The sequence below is a fragment of the Pongo abelii genome, chromosome 10 (assembly GCF_028885655.2).
Source record: "Pongo abelii isolate AG06213 chromosome 10, NHGRI_mPonAbe1-v2.0_pri, whole genome shotgun sequence".
Lineage (NCBI taxonomy): Eukaryota > Metazoa > Chordata > Mammalia > Primates > Hominidae > Pongo > Pongo abelii.
In genome coordinates this window covers 62,633,334-62,649,710 of record NC_071995.2, presented here as the reverse complement: position 1 = coordinate 62,649,710, position 16,377 = coordinate 62,633,334, and the positions used below count along the sequence as shown (strand labels likewise).

The 16,377-nt window shown below is 43.8% G+C and overlaps 1 protein-coding gene across 1 annotated transcript in view; it reads right to left on the bottom strand.

The window, feature by feature from the left end:
• Positions 1-227: 227 nt before the first annotated feature.
• The window catches only part of RASSF3 (Ras association domain family member 3), an 88,292-nt gene continuing 72,142 nt past the window's right edge, over positions 228-16,377 (bottom strand). The window contains exons 2-5 of the mRNA XM_002823478.4: positions 12,881-12,988; positions 9,300-9,537; positions 6,182-6,291; positions 228-3,046 (exon numbers count right to left, since the gene is read on the bottom strand). Of these exons, the coding sequence (XP_002823524.2) occupies positions 2,897-3,046; positions 6,182-6,291; positions 9,300-9,537; positions 12,881-12,988 (606 nt within the window). The 3' untranslated portion in view covers positions 228-2,896. The remainder of the gene's footprint in view (positions 3,047-6,181; positions 6,292-9,299; positions 9,538-12,880; positions 12,989-16,377) is intronic.

Genomic DNA, 16,377 nt, shown 5'->3' with positions numbered 1-16,377 from the left:
ATTGTTTTAAATAAATTGGAATATGCTGTGTGAGCTTAGGGTTATTTTTCCTCAGCGGATAAGGCAAAGAGAAAATGATATCTGGGAGAACAAATATGACCCACGCAAACCTAGTAAAGTTGTTGCATTCCAGCATGTGTCCCTGTGTATCTGCAAAAGCAGCTCAGCCCACTCCTGTGACCTTTTTAAATCTAGCATATTATCATAAATAAACACACACAAACAACTAATAACTTCAATTTTTAATAATGGAAACAATTTTGCCATTCTAGAAACTATTTTAGGGGAGAAAAATCTTCCCTACAAAAATAAACTTAAACCCATCAAAATTATAAATATTATAACTTTTTACTTCTGCCATTTAAAATGCTCTCCTGCAATACTACCCCTTCATTTAACATCTTTCCTGTACCATCACATATTGAAGAGAAAACAGTATTACAGCAAAGCTTAGATAGTTTAACATAATGAATTGTACAATGATTCTTAAAAAATCTTTGGCCTTAGTGGCCTTTTTTCTTCACTTACACATTAAAAATGCTGCTGCAGTAACCAGTGTTTGGGAAAGGACATCAATCTTCAAGAACCATGAACTGACAGAATTTCAATACAGTAAGTTTCCAAATTGCAATTTGTAGTGCACATGACAGTGAGCGAGGTTCTGGATAATACAGATGAGGATGCCTATTCAGACAATCTACTTCAAGTAAAAAAAAAAAAAAAAAAAAATTCACAGATACCCATCAGCTACTACTTTAGGTTCTAACAGTGTCTTAATCTGAGAAACAAATGCTTCACAAAATATAAGTTTACTGGGATGAATAATTAAAAAACCAGGTGGTAATAACAATATACTCAAACCCAGACCATAGTCTGAATAGTAAAACCAGTAAAAAAATCACGAAGGCATTCCCTGAACAATAAAGGTAAAGTGTTGGATGACAATGTCACTAAAACCTCATCAATGTACAAAAGAGAAGTTACATGCAAAATTAAACAAGATGTGCCATACGTATTTTATAACTGCTAATTCTATTTTTTTCAACTTTCCTTAAATGCTTAGGAAGATATGATTGTCTCAGTAAATTGTGTGGCACAGCATAACAACTTAAGTCTGCCTCCAACAAGATGGGTATTCTCCAAAAAGTCAGAAGAACCACCAAGAGAGGAACAGAAATGCAATAAAAGGCACAGTTCACTTAGGCAAAGAACTGAAGCACCTTGGAATTTCAAAAAGAATCCATTAGGTGTCACCAAAGTGTTAACAATTCCTTGGGAATTTATAAACAAAAAATATCTAGACTAAAAATAGAATATAAGGCCCCTCTGGAACCACTGCACACCTTTCCCTCTGTTCTCAGATTAAACTGCTGCATAAAATGAGGTTATTTAGCCTGTTTTAAGGAAGGCTTCTATTGCACATGCATTTCTTTGGTTGGTAATAACATGTACTTTTGTTAAAATATTTCCATAATGAAGCCCTGTTGTGTGGTTAGCTGGGTGTGGACTTTCCTCCCTTTCTTGCGGGCCCTCCTACACTCACAGTCAAGTTGCCCTTTAGAACTAAAGATCTGGTAGGATTGGGTCTTTATTCAATAGCCCTGTTCTATATTATGTAAGAACAGATTTCAATGTAGAAAAGAAAGGGAGAGGGAGAGGGAGGGAGGGAGGGAGGGAGGGAGAGGGAGAGGGAGAGGGAGGGAGGGAGGGAGGGAGGAAAGGAACAAGGTAGGGTGGGAGACAGAAGGGAAGGGAAGAAAGGAAAAGGAAAGGAGGAATAAAAGGGAAGAGAGTGATTGTCACCAAAGTTTACTTGATAAATATCCTAGCTAACAATCAAGGGAAAAACAGCTGCCCCTACCCGAATTCCGTCTCAACTTTGAAAACCACCTGTGGGGTAAAGCTATACACTATGTAACTTAACAAGAGTTAGTGAACGGTCACTGTCCTGCCTATGCAGAGCAGCTACACCAATCAGACCTTCCACTCCAAAAGGGCAGAATTAGAGGGTCGGATCCAGCTGCAGCATGAGGCCCACCTCTGCCCAGGTTGGTAGGCTCCACCTGCTTGATTCTCTGATCAGTCGGCTGCAGAGTTCATGGGTCTCTCCTTTTGGTTTAGCTCCTGCCTCTGGCTCTGTTCTCACATTCTACCCACCAGGAAACCAAGCGATCCTAAAATGGGTTTAACATCTCTCCACACTGAATGCTTTTAACTCATTTACAAGCAACTACCCCTTTCTCCACTACCCCTAACTGAAAAGCCAAGTCACCTTCCATAGCCCGCAGCGCTCGCCACCACCCCACATGCCTTCTTCCAAACTTACACTTTCCTTTCTCTGTCAACCCCCTAACAAAATCCTTCACAATAAATTCCTCAGAGTTCCTAGATTCCTGTGCCTTTCGATTCACATGGATAGATTCCTCTGACATTAAAAAAAGAAAACAAAACCAAACAAAAAACCAGACAGGTAGTTTCAAAATAGGACAAGTATTCAGAAAGATTCCTAGTTAAGCTTTTTAAAAAATCAACTGCATATCCATAAGCTTAACAGCATCATCACATAATTAAAATAACCAAAAAAACAAAAAACAAAAAAAAAACACCCCCAGAGTTCATGCTTCCAAGCACCCTCGAATGCTCCTGATGAGGCGACAGGTTCACAGCTTGCCAAGAGGTAACACTGCGGTGCTGAACAACAAGCTTGCAGACTCCCTTACATGGGACGCTAAGGTGCAGGATGCTGTGTGACCAGGTTTGGGGAACAAAATCTACAGATAGAAAGGGGAAGACCCTAGCATAGTGGGGCAAGACAGCAGCCCTCTGACAAGAGAGGCACTTGCTGCTGTTTTGTACATTGGTCCTGCACCGGGCCTCGCGGGCAGGGAGCCCCGCTTTAATCAGGCTTCCACACCTCACGGAGGGCTTCTTCCAGCTTGTGTCTGTAGGCTGTGTAGCGCCTCTTCAGATTCTGCAGCTGCTCATCTTCTTCCTTGTCCAAGATGCGCAAGAAATTCTGTAGTTCTGGAAGGCTGAAGGCTTCCCACTGCCAGGAAACACAGAAAGAAAAACGCCAGATGTTTAATGCTCAGTTAGACTTAGGAATGCTGACCAGGAGCTCCCAGAGGTGTGGCTGCCCTCCCCTCCCAGCCCCATGCTGCAGAAGGTGTGGTCTGCAAGAGCTGGGGTGTTGCCAGCCTAAGCTCCCTCCACTCCCACTCCCACCTCAGCTCACACCAATCACCTTCCTACCGTCTCTTCCCACTGTTCTTCAAGACGATCTCCCTAAAAGCCAGAGACCTCCGTATCCCTAAGTCTATTAGACACTTTCATTCCTCACCTGATTTGACCCCCAACAGCATTAAAAACAATTCGACAGTCCTTTCATCTTAACCTCGAGTCCTCATTGTAACTGACTTCTTTCTTACCTCGCATAATCAATCTTATCACCCCCAAACGGTTCTCCATTCAGCCTTTTCTCCCTCAGTGCAGCCCCTTGGTGCTAGCTACTATCATCTATTCCTGCATCGCTGGAACAGCTTCCTACCTGGCCTCCTCACTTGGCTCTTATGCTCCCCCATCTGTTCCCCAAACAGAACATCCTTTGTAAAATGCACATCTGGCCAAGACTCTCCCCTGCTTAGAACCATCCAATAGCTTCCCTTAGTTGCTGAGGCTGTCTGAAATACTCTAAACTCTCCGGCCCCATCTCTCTCTCACCGAGCTTCACTCTCTACCCAAGTGGCACGCATTCTCCCCTCCTCCACTTTGCCTGGCTATGAACTACTCATATCCTCCCCATCTCAGCTTAAATGCCACTTTCTCTAAGCAGCTTTCCACAACTTCCTCCCCTCTCTTCCCATCCAAGACTAAGTATATCAAAAGCCTTCACAGAGCCCTGATCACAACCAAGATTTTTAAATTACAATTATTTGCTTAGTATCTATCTCACCTGCACCTTACCTACACCACAGCTGCCATACTTCTCGCTATTTGGAGTTTAATCTCTTGCCTTGAGGCTCTGAGCCTTGTTTCCCTAACAGCTCCTAGTACTTATTTAGCAGGCACAAAATAAGTTTTTAGGCTGGGCATTGTGGCTCATGCCTATAATCCCAGCACTTTGGAATGCTTAGGCAGGAGGATCATTTGAGCCCAGAAGTTCAAGACCAGAAGTTCGAGACCAGCCTGGGCAATAGAGTGACACTCTGTCTCTACAAAAAATTTTAAAATTATCTGGCTGTGGTGGTACATTCCTCTAGTCCTAGTTACTTGGGAGGCTAAGGTGGGAGGATTGTTTGAGTCCAGGAGATTGAGGCTGCAGTAAGCCATGATTGTGCCACTGTACTCCAGCCTGGGTGACAGTGCAAGACCCAGTCTCTTTAAAAAGAAAAAAAAAAAAATTAAAACAAATTTTAAAAAATAGAAGCAGTGAATGTCAAGGAGGGTATCTAGCATCATCTAGGAGGTTTTTTCCAAACACATCCTCCTCTCCCAAAGGGGGCCCTGGATTCTGGTGGAGAACTGCTGTCTGATGGTGTAGAGAAAAGGTTCAAGATAACCAAATACAAACAAATAGTGAAAAATAAGTAAATCCACCAAGTGGGCTCAGTGGTAGAAGAATTCCTGGAGATCAGTTTAGGCTGGTTATTTAAAAAAAAAAAAAAAAAAGAGCAACATGGAATAGGAGAGCAAAACTTCTATGTTAGAATATTCTGTTAATTTTTAAAATTTTAACAGATTATCTTTCACCTATGTTGAAGTCTCCAAAATAAAGACATCATATAAATATCCCTCCCACCCCCTAACAGCTATGGAAATTTCTTCCTCAGTTCAGTTTTCCTTAAATAACTGAGAAATAAGAACACCATACAGAGGTCCAGTACAGCAGTCTGGAACAATAAAACCCAATGTCAAGTCAATTTCAAAACTAAGTTAAGGCCAGGTGCAGTGGTTCATGCCTGTAATCCCAGCACTTTGGGAGGCTGAGGTGGGAGGATCGCTTAAGCCCAGGAGTTTGAGACCAGCTTGGGCAACGTAGTGAGACCCTATCTCTAATTATAATTAAAATACAATAAAATAAGTTAATAAAATTCTTGCCCAATGTAGTTCTAGTTGCTACTTAAAACACTAAGTACAAGAAAAATAAAACACTGACTAGACTATGCTAATGTGTCTGGCTTAAGCTGGCAGAGGGAATGGTCACCAACTACAAAGCCAAGTCAGATTTTTGCACCCTGCCTTCTACCCAAAATGAGTCTGAATGTCTTGAAAAGCTTCAAAACACCAGAATCAAAAGAAACTTCAAAAACATCTAAAACCACTGTCTTCCTAAAACTCCCTTCACTTACATGTATACATTTCTAATTGTGACTCAAAGCCCACCTTGTAAAGTGTTAACAGATTTTAAAACTGAAGGCTAAAAGATTAGATTTACCCAAGGTCATGCTACTAATCTAACAACCAGTAGGAAACAGAGTCATTTCCTAACTTTTAACCTAGAAACCCTATTCTCAATTGCACCATGTAGGACATTTCATACCATTTCCTGTTCCAGACAGAAGACTGGGACAGGAGCTTGGGATTTGCTCAAGTGTCATTTAAAGCTGACATTTGATCTAGAGGGCAGGCTCAAGCGCTTTTTTTCTTCTACTGAACTGGCTAAATACAATCCTCCCTGGAGACAATACGGCAAATGATGCACATGGAAACATAATTTCTTAATCAGTTGACTGGGCAAGGGGGAAAAAAAGATGCTAGAAAGCTAAATGTCTTCCATGGTAAAGAGATCGAATTTCCTTTTATATCCATTAGAAGGGAATTAGCCTGAAGACTTTTGTTAGTAGCAAACACATGGTGAGTGTCAACTTTCAAAGTTCAGCTGGACTGGAGTATTTTGGAAGTGGGAAGGGGTGAAAATGACTCTCTGGACGGAGATCAAGTCAAAAAATTTTATTTTCTCCCACGTCTGAAAATGACAGACTAATAATATAAGGTTGTGAGAGAATGACATCGTAGGCTAACTTCGGGTTCATTTCTGACAATTCAAAATCTCTCTCCCTCTCCCTGCCCTCCAACTCTCTTCTCTTCCCATCCCCCATCAATAGCCAAGTCACTAGGCTTCTGCAATAAAATACGGCCAGCTGTTCTGTATAGTTTAAAGCAATAGTGAACAATAACTTACCTCTCCAATTTCATGTTCACGAAGAACAAAACTAAGTGTGTCTGTTCTGGGCCCTGCTACCAAACGCAGGTAGAGTGGATGTTCCCGGTCTGAGAGCTTGCAGGCGTAGACTGGGTAAAGAAACAAGCAGCATGTTACAGAGTATTCAGCCATTCCTGAGACCACTTCCCCATCGTGATCCCCTCCTCCAGATCAAGGTAACCATCCAAGTTACCCCAGCCTCTAAGTCGCCAATCGGCTCATCTTATTATTTAATACCAGTAGCCCACAGTGGAATAAAATCTATTCTGTTTCTGTTCAAATATAAACTGTGCCTTGATTAAGAAGGAAATTATTTTCAAGAATAAATTTTAATAGGTATTAGTCCTTAAATATGCTTATAGTTAGCTCTGCTCTTCCTTTGAGAAAACAAGATAAGAGCCAGGCATGGTGGCTCACGCCTGTAATCCCAATACTTTGGGAGGCTGAGGTGGGTGGGTCACCTGAGGCCAGGAGTTTGAGACCAGCCTGGCCAACATGGTGAAACCCTGTCTCTACTAAAAATACAAAAAATCAGCCGGGCGTGGTGGCAGGCACCTGTAATCCCAGCTACTTGGGAGGCTGAGGCAGGAGAATCGCTTGAACCTGGGAGATGGAGGTTGGAGTGAGCCGAGATTGTGCCACTGCGCTCCTGCCTGGGCAACAAGAGTGGAACTCTGTCTCAAAAGATAAATAAATTTTTTTAAAATGAAAAAAAAAAAAAGCAAGATAAGAAACCTAAAAAAGGGTCCACTACTCCTTTAAAAACAATAAAAATAGGCCAGGCATAGTGGCTCGCACCTGTAATCCCAACACTTAAAGGCTGAGGCAGGAGGATCACTTGAGGCCAGGAGTTCGAGACCAGCCAGGGCAACATAGCAAGACCCTGGTCTCCAAAAAAAAAAAATTTTTTTTTCTAACTAGCCAGGCATAATGGTGCCCGCCTATAGTCCTAGCTACTTAGGAGGCTGAGGCAACAGCATCACTTGAGCCCAGGAGTTCAAGGTTACAATGAGCTATGATCGTGCCATGGTACTCCAGCTAGGTGACAGAGTAAGACACTGTCTCAAAAACCAAGGCCAGGCGTGGTGGCTCACGCCTGTAATCCCAGCACTTTGGGAGGCCGAAGACGGGTGGATTGCCTGGGGTCAGGAGTTTGAGACCAGCCTGGCCACCAACATGGTGAAACTCCGTCTCTACTAAAAATACAAAAGTTAGCTGGGCATGGTGGTGGGCACTTGTAATTGCCGCTACTTGGGAGGCTGAGGCAGGAGAATCACTGGAACCCGGGAGGCGGAGGTTGCAGTGAGCTGAGATTGTGCCACTGCACTCCAGCCTGGGCAACAGAGCAAGACTCTGTCTCAAATAAACAAAAAACAAATTTAAAAAAAAATGTATATACCATCCAAAGAACATAAAAACAAGAGTTCTAAAAGCAAATCTCTCTACAGATTAATTAAGAATTAGCGAGGCCAGGTGTGGTGGCTCACGCCTGTAATCCCAGCACTTTGGGAGGCCGAGGCGGGTGGATCACAAGGTCAGGAGATCAAGAGCATCCTGGCTAACACAGTGATACCCCGTCTCTACTAAAAATACAAAAAAATTAGACGGACGCAGTGGCGGGCGCCTGTAGTCCCAGCTACTCGGGAGGCTGAGGCAGGAGAATGGCATGAACCTGGGAGGCGGAGCTTGCAGTGAGCCGAGATTGCGCCACTGCACCTCCAGCCTGGGTGACAGAACGAGACTCCGTCTCAAAAAAAAAGAATTAGCAAATTAGCAGCTACAAACCAAGCATCAGAATATAAGCTCTGGTAGCTTCAAGCACAGGTATATATGTCTCATGCTAGACACACACATACAGTGACATTGCCAATCATGCTAAAGGATTTGCCAGCCATGGAGGTAATATTTCAACAAGTCACTATTACTTTCAGATTGTACAGCTAAAGTCCAGGTGAGCAGGCAAAGAAACTGGCAGATAAAAATGCCATCAAGCTTCTCTACATTATTGTGGCACTTCCAGATGCACTGCATCGCAGGTGCCAATTTCCCTATAGATATAAACCCCCACAATACTAAGCTTGTGACCTCTGGAGGTAGGAAACCTGGCCTGTTCATCTTTGTATTCCACAGGGTCTAGCCCCATGGTTTGTTTTTAAAAAGATGTATGCATACTCAGCAATGAGCTGGGTTTCATCCTGTGTAACTGAAGAACATTACTATCATGTCAAGGTTAATATATTTTCTTCTATAGCTACATTAGGCTTTACCGAGAAAAACTAAAGAAAGCTTAAATAGTTTATTGTACACACACACACACACACACACACACACCCAGATTTCAAATCGCATGTAGTGAGTCACTGAATCACTACTGTCCACCCCTGGTATCAATTTCCAGTCACTGCCTGACCTGGAATATCTCATTCTGTTTCATGCAGTAATTTAATATTTAATGTTCTCTTTCTATCCCCTGAATGTGGATATGAAGTTTAGTCAGACCCTAGATCAAAATGTTATTCACTCATTTTATGAGCCTCTGGGGGGCAGAGTACCAAAATGTCCCGGGGTAACACCAAGTGAGACAAGCTAGGGAAACAGGAGAGCCCAGGGCTGGGCCGTTTCCATCAGTACGCTGAAATGTGCTGTGATGCACATGTGCCTCCCCAGTCGCAAGGTCTCAGCATAGGTCCACCAAACCACTCCATGTACCGATGCACATCAAATGTGGAATGTGCTATTGAAAACTTCAAACATAGAGGCACTCTTTTGTGTCCTGAAGAAAACTAAAATCAAAGCCACTCCTAACAACAACCAAAAACAGCCCCCGCCCCATGCCCCCACCAACAACACAAAATACTCGTAACTGCCCATCACATATGGATGCTTCCAAGCTCCTCAGACCCTTAACTGTCCAACTCAAAAATATGGACAGCCAGGAAGCACTAAGTGCATGCTAAGATCACCATGGCTTCCAGAATCGGACTCCAGGCTCTGATACAATTGACATGGATGAGACCCACCAGTCTTCCCTCTGCTAATGAGAACAGCAGATATAAGTAGAAGCACAGACCATTTTCCTTTTAAGCTGGCAGCGTACCTTGGTCTTCCCTGTGACAACGCTTATAAAGTGCAAACTTGGCAGGGCTCTCAGTCACGAGAAACTTTTTGAGCAGGGCCTCGATCACTTCCCCGACAGTGTTTGTGCTGCTGATATGAAGTGTATTCATACAGCCATTGCCACTGGGAGAGAGTTTTCCAGAATTTGGAGAAGTCTGTGGAGATTTGCAGAGTTCCATCTGTACTTTAATGAAGCCAGTGTAAATCCCATTTGAATTCTGAAGCAGGGAAAGAAGCACACACTTAGCTGGGTGGATGGTGGCACTTTAGGGAAGCATATCAAAACAAAATGGGAAGGTGAAACACTCCTTTGTTCTCTTCTCTTCAGGTTTGTGGCAGAACTTCACTAAAGATTGCCCCCAAGGGAATGACCTCAGAGGGTGGTTAACACACCAGGCAAAGTGCTTCCAGAGGCAAGGTCTGCAGGGCAGATGTGGCCACTGAAGAAGCCTCCCGATGCTGTGGCTGACTGCCGGCCCCAGACTCATACCTCTGAAGCTACTGGCAAAAGGTCAGGGCCCATTTGCGAGGTTACAATCCAATGGAGCAGATGCTAACCAAACCACAAAACTTATTAAAGATTGGGGGATGTGTCTAGGCTACAGGCTCAAAGGAAACAACATCCTCAACTGGTGACTATTATACGCAAAAGGAAGGTCACAATTAGGGCTCTGAAATACTGAAGTCAACAACAAGGGGACAGTAAGAAAACAGGCTATTTTCATTCCTAGTGGCTATATTCATATGAACTGAATTACCAACTTTGCTTAAACTTTTTAATGCAGCATATATGCCATACAGCATAGAATGCATTTCAGGTCTCTTAAGCAGCATTTTAAAAACAAATTCAATCGCTTGAAACCAGAAGGTGGAGGTTGCAGTGAGCCAAGATCACGCCACTGCACTCCAGCCTGGGTGACAGAGCGAGACTCTGTCTCAAAAAAAAAAAAAAAACAAAAAACAAATTCAAACCACTATACTTCACAGTACAGATCTTAAAAACAACTATCTTCACTGATGGTAGAATTACTATTTCTTAGTTGCCAAAAACAGTAATAACAGTTTGGTCTTCACTTTTTATTTTTATTTTTGTATTCAGTATATTTGGGGCTGGGCGCAGTGGCTCATGTCTGTAATCCCAGCACTTTGGGAGGCCGAGGCGAGCAGACCACTGGAGGTCAGGAGTTCGAGACCAGCCTGGCCAACAAGGTGAAATCCCATCTCTACTAAAAATACAAAAAAAAAAAATTAGTCGGGTGTGGTGGCAGGCGCCTGTAATCCCAGCTACTCGGGAGGCTGAGGCAGGAGAATCTCTTAAACCCAGAGGCGGAGGTTGCAGTGAGCCGAGATTACACCATTACACTTCAGCCTGGGCGACACAGACTGCATCTCAAAAACAAACAAACAAAAACAGTATATTTAGAAAAGATTTATTGTAATGTTTTATTAAAACAAATTGTCAAGTGTTACATATAAATGCCACAGTTAAAGTAGAACATTTAAAACTACCTTTATGGTGTGTTATTTTTCTTCCTTCCCACAAGATCAATTTTCAATCCCAATTCTCTAGTTTGTTCTTTTTTTTTTTTTTCTTTTTTTGAGACAGGGTCTCACTCTCTCACCCAGGCTGGAGTGCAGTGGCACGAACACAGCTCACTGCAGCCTCAACTTCCTGAGTTCAAGTGATCCTCCTGCCTCAGCCTCCTGAGTAGTTGGGACTGCAGGTGCCCGCCACCACGCCTGGCTAATTTTTCTGTCTTTAGTAGAGATGGGATTTTGCCATGTTGACTAGGCTGGCCTTGAACTCTTTTTTTTGAGATGGAGACTTGCTCTGTTGCCTAGGCTGGAGTGCAGTGGCGCGATCTTGGCTCACTGCAAGCTCCGCCTCCTGGGTTCATGCCATTCTCCTGCCTCAGCCTCCCACGTAGCTGGGACTACAGGCGCCCGCCACCACGCCCAGCTAATATTTGTATTTTTAGTAGAGACGGGGTTTCACTGTGTTAGCCAGGATGGTCTCGATCTCCTGACCTCGTGATCTGCCCACCTCGACCTCCCAAAGTGCTGGGATTACAGGCGTGAGCCATCGTCGAACTCTTGACTTCAAGTGATCCACGGCCTCAGCCTCCCAAAATGCTGAGACTACAGGTGTGAGCCACTGTGCCCAGCCTAAAATTTTTATCTTTAAAATGATATGGATAATTTGTATCTGTTTTAGTCTCTATTGGGAAGGAAGAAAAAAAAAAACATAGCAAGTGGAATTCTCCTTTGATGAAAAAATGTGTTTGAAAAAGAATCTTGCTGCTGGAACGATGAAGAGTTATCTTGGGATTCTCTGCTCCTCTCCCCTCTTTTTGGAGGAGTTCTACCAGGGAGGGGTCCTTTACCACAAGGGTTTCTATCCGAAAGCTCCTCCCCAAGAATCACCGATTCAGTAGGGCCTGTTTTAAACCAATCACCTTGTCCTTTACCAAACTCTGTCAGTTCACAGTAAACAGACTGAGAGACAGGGGTCCAAGTGCCCTGGGAACTGGCACCAAGGGCTGACAAGTGCCTTGAAGAAGGCAGTCCACCCAATGGGTGTAGGCGAGACCTAGATGTCAGCTAAGTTTAGAGGAACATGAATACTCTAGCTCTGCTGTCAGCTCTTGTTTCCCTGTCACCAGGCCCTGAGGCTTCTCCCTCCTGTACGCCGACTCTCTGCGTGCTTCAAACAGTGTGGTGCAATGCTGTGGAAGCCTGCGACGGCAACGTGGAAGAAACTGAGTATTAAGTACCTTGTCTTACACTAACGACCGGCAGAGAAAACTATCCTATTATATACCTCTATATTCCAATCCATGGGCTCAAAATCCTTTCCCTGACACTTCCATATTTATTTTGTACAAGACAAAAACTTAGGGGCTTCTGATACCTGTAATCCCACCACTTTGGGAGGCCAAGCTGGGCAGATCCCTTGAGCCAAGGAATTTGAGATGAGCCTGGGTGATATGGCAAAACCCCATCTCTACAAAAAAATACAAAAATTAGCTGGGCATGGTGGCAAGTACCTGTGGTCCCAGCTACTCGGGAGGCTGAGGTGGGAGGATTACTTGAGCCCGGAGGTTGAGGCTGCAGTGAGCGGTGATCGTGCCACTGCACTCCAGCCCAGGTGACAGAGCAAAACCTTGTTTCAAAAAAAAAAAAACAAAAACAAAAACAAAACAAAACAAAAAAACACCCTACCTGAGGTCTCCTTAGAATCTGAGTCACCATTTCTGTATGTTAGGCAATGATGCTAAAAGTCCTTTGAGGAGGGAGGGGTGGGTCAGAAAATCTTTTAAAATAAAATTATAAGTGTTTCACTTTTTTAAGGTTAACCCAGCAACTGATTTTTGAGACAAAGCTACTTCACAATACAGATTTAAATTGAAAGCCACAGAAATATTCCACTTTCCTGTTCTGTATACCTTGACTACACTTCTACAAATGTTATTCAGATATTTAGAACTATAGATTGTAGTACCAACAATTTATATTTGTCTTTTGACAGGTGTCAACCTAAATAGTATTGTGGGTACTTACCAAGGTCATCTTCAACTTGTCTGTGACTGCTAAGTTGTATTTATGAACTTTCTCTTTGATCTCCTCTTTGCTGAGGTAACTGTGGGCTTCCTTCTCTTTCTCAACATCCTAGAAGAAAAACAAGACATGTCACATGTGAGCAATCATAGAAAAAAGTGCAGACAGGCCGGGTGCGGTGGCTCACGCCTGTAATCCCAGCACTTTGGGAGGCTGAGGCAGGCAGATCACCTGAGGTTGGGAGTTCAAGACCACCCTGACCAAAATGGAGAAACCCTGTCTCTACTAAAAATACAAAATTAGCTGGGCGTGGTGGCGCATGCCTGTAAACCCAGCTACTTGGGAGGCTGAGGCAGGAGAATCACTTTGAACCCGAGAGGCAGAGGTTGTGGTAAGCTGAGATCACGCCATTGCACTCCAGCCTCGGCAACAAGAGCAAAACTCTGTCTCAAAAAAAAAAAAAAAAAAAAAAAGCGGATAAGTCAGGATTTTAAAAAAATTCCACACAAGGGCCAGGTGCGGTGGCAAAAGCCTGCAATCCCAGGACTTTGAGAGGCCAAGGAGGGCAGAGCTTGAGCCCTGGAGATTGTGACCAGGCTGGGCAACATGAGGAAACTCTATCTCTACAAAAAATACAAAAATTAGCTGGGCGCGGTGGTGCACACCTGTAGTCCCAGCTAGTTACGAGGCTGAGGTGGGAGGATCACCTCAGCCCAGAGGTCGAGGCTGTAGTGAGCCATAATTGTGCCACTGTGCTCAAGCCTGGGTGACAGAGTGTGATCCTGTCTCAAAAAAAAAAAAAAAAAAATTACACCCACACAAGAAGAACCTTATTGTTCTTGCATGTTACCTTGAAACACACACACACACACACACACACACACACACACACTCTCTCTCTCTCTCTCTCTCTCTCTTTCTCCTTCTCTCCCTCGCTGCTTCCCTTTCTCTTTTACTTTCAAACTCTCCAGGCTCATCCACCAATTACGGTTCTCATTCTTTCAGACTACAGTCTTCCTAGGGGATATATTTTTTTAAAAAACTAATTTGTCAGCAGCTACAAGTAACACTTCATTACCAATATCATTCTGCGAAACTGTCATTGCTAAATTTCTCTTCTGCGAAAACATCATTTCCTCAGCATGCCTGCTAGATTGGCCATTTCTATTTTAAACAACATTTAAAGACATTTACCACAAGTTTCTCTTTAGCAACTTGTATTAACTCTGTCGTCTTTATAGCTTTACAATATTTATCGGCAAAAAGTACAGCAGTTAATCAGTATTAACTGGCACTATTCACGGACTCATACTAATCACTGACCTGTAAACTGTACACAACTACCAGAGGGTAATGCATCTTCCAAACAAATCCCCAGGCCAAGATACAAGTAGCCAGACTTCTCCTTCCCACCCTTCCAGTCTCACCCACTTCTCTACCTCCCCACACTCTAGAGGGAGAAATATCGGTTAAATCCACTTCTCACTGTGAAGAATTTATCAATAATTAGCTGTCTGAAGAGTCCCACCAGTGCATGACATTATGCAGTAGCAGACGTGATCACAAATGACCAAATGACAGCGTTTTGTCACCCTGATGAGGGATACCAGGCACCTAACTTGTATTGCCTTTACTTCTACCAACAACCTAATCAAGGAGGCATTATTATGTCAGTTTCAGTAAATTAAACTGCAGAAAAAAAATGTGGAAGCAAATGAAAGCCTGCTAACCCTCCCTAACTCCAACCTTTACTGGGAGCTCTTAAGTACTTCCACAGGGGTGGTCTCATTTAATCCTCCAAACAATGAGCTAATTAATGCTAATTAGCACCCCTACGTTACAGATAAGGACAGAAGATTTACAGAGGTTGAGCAGTTTGTCCAAGGACAGCCCAACTAGTTGAGAGACCAAGTTCCACTTTAATCCAAGTCTTCTAGGGTGCTCCCACTAAATCCAATCAGTCCCCAAGGGTCTGGTGTGGGTAAACATTTAAAAACTTACAGAAAGGCTGCATAATCAGATTCAACACAAAGAGAGGAAGAACAGTTAAAATCCAATGATTTACGCTTGCAAAATAAAGCCTTTGTAAACACGCCTCTTTCTGCCAGACACATCACACCATTCTCACAGCTGGATAGTCTCCAGGCAGGCACTGGTTTCCATCTGCCCACTGGAAGCTAGTGTTGTAAATACACCAGGAGGGGCTACTACAGAACTTGCATCAATACCATGTAGAGTAAGAAAAGGCTCTTTAGTGTTGTAAATACACCAGGAGGGGCTACTACAGAACTTGCATCCGCATCAATACCATGTAGAGTAAGAAAAGGCTCTTGATCCATTGAAGCCTCAAGATCTTTGACTTTAGACCCTAAGAGGGGTGTGCTGACTACAAATTATCTCGGTGACTTTTCTTTTTTTTTTTTGAGATGGAGTCTTGCTCTGTCACCCAGGCTGGAGTGCAGTGGCCCGATCTCGGCTCACTGCAACCTCCGCCTCCTGGGTTCACACCATTCTCCTGCCTCAGCCTCCCGAGTAGCTGGGACTACAGGCACCCGCCACCACGCTCGGCTAATTTTTTGTATTGTTAGTAGAGACGGGGTTTCACCGTTAGGTCTCGATCGCCTGACCTCGTGATCTGCCCGCCTGGGCCTCCCAAAGTGCTGGGATTACAGGGGTGAGCCACCACGCCCAGCCTATCTCGGTGACTTTTCAATGTCAGCACCATCCTGGTGAAGTCTAATGGGTCAGTATATTGGGTAATACTGGATAAATACCAGCACAAGATAATGTGCTCATTCCCTAGCTTCAGGGGTAGGCTTCAAAGTCTCTTGGGAGCATCCTATTTGCCAATGTAAAACCCCAAAGTAATCTTGTTTTTGGTATTAGTGTTTGGTGGGGGAAAAGCTGTGGATTAAAATAAGCTTTCAAAAGCTCCAGTGACTACTTCCAAGAAAGTGTTTTGTTTTGTTTGAGACAGGGTCTCACTTTATCACCCAGGCTGGTGTGCAGGGGCGTGATCACGGCTCACTGCAGCCTTGACTTCCTGAGTTGAAACGATCCTCCCACCTCAGTCTCCTGAATAGCTGGGACTACAGGCAAGCACCACTGTGCCTAGCTAATTTTTTCTACAGATGAGGTCTGGCTATGTTGCCCAGGCTGCTCTCGAACTCCTGGGCTCAAGCAGTCCTCCCACCTTAGTCTCCGAAAGTGCTGGGATTACAGGTATGAGCCACTGCATGGAGCCCCAATGAAGTTTTAAACATGTATCATATCTCTGATTGTCTTGCTCTTACCAATCCACAATTAGCTGGGTACCAGTCACAGCTGAAGAAGAAAATGAGGTAGTCTTGGCTTGTACATTCAGTTTTAACTGTCCAAAGACTCTTCAAAGGATATACTAAAAAGCGTACAATAAGGGACTTACAATCTCATGGATGTGGGATGGGAAGCTGGCAGGGCAAAGGGGTGTTGCAGAAAGTGCACCACACCTGCAAGACTTG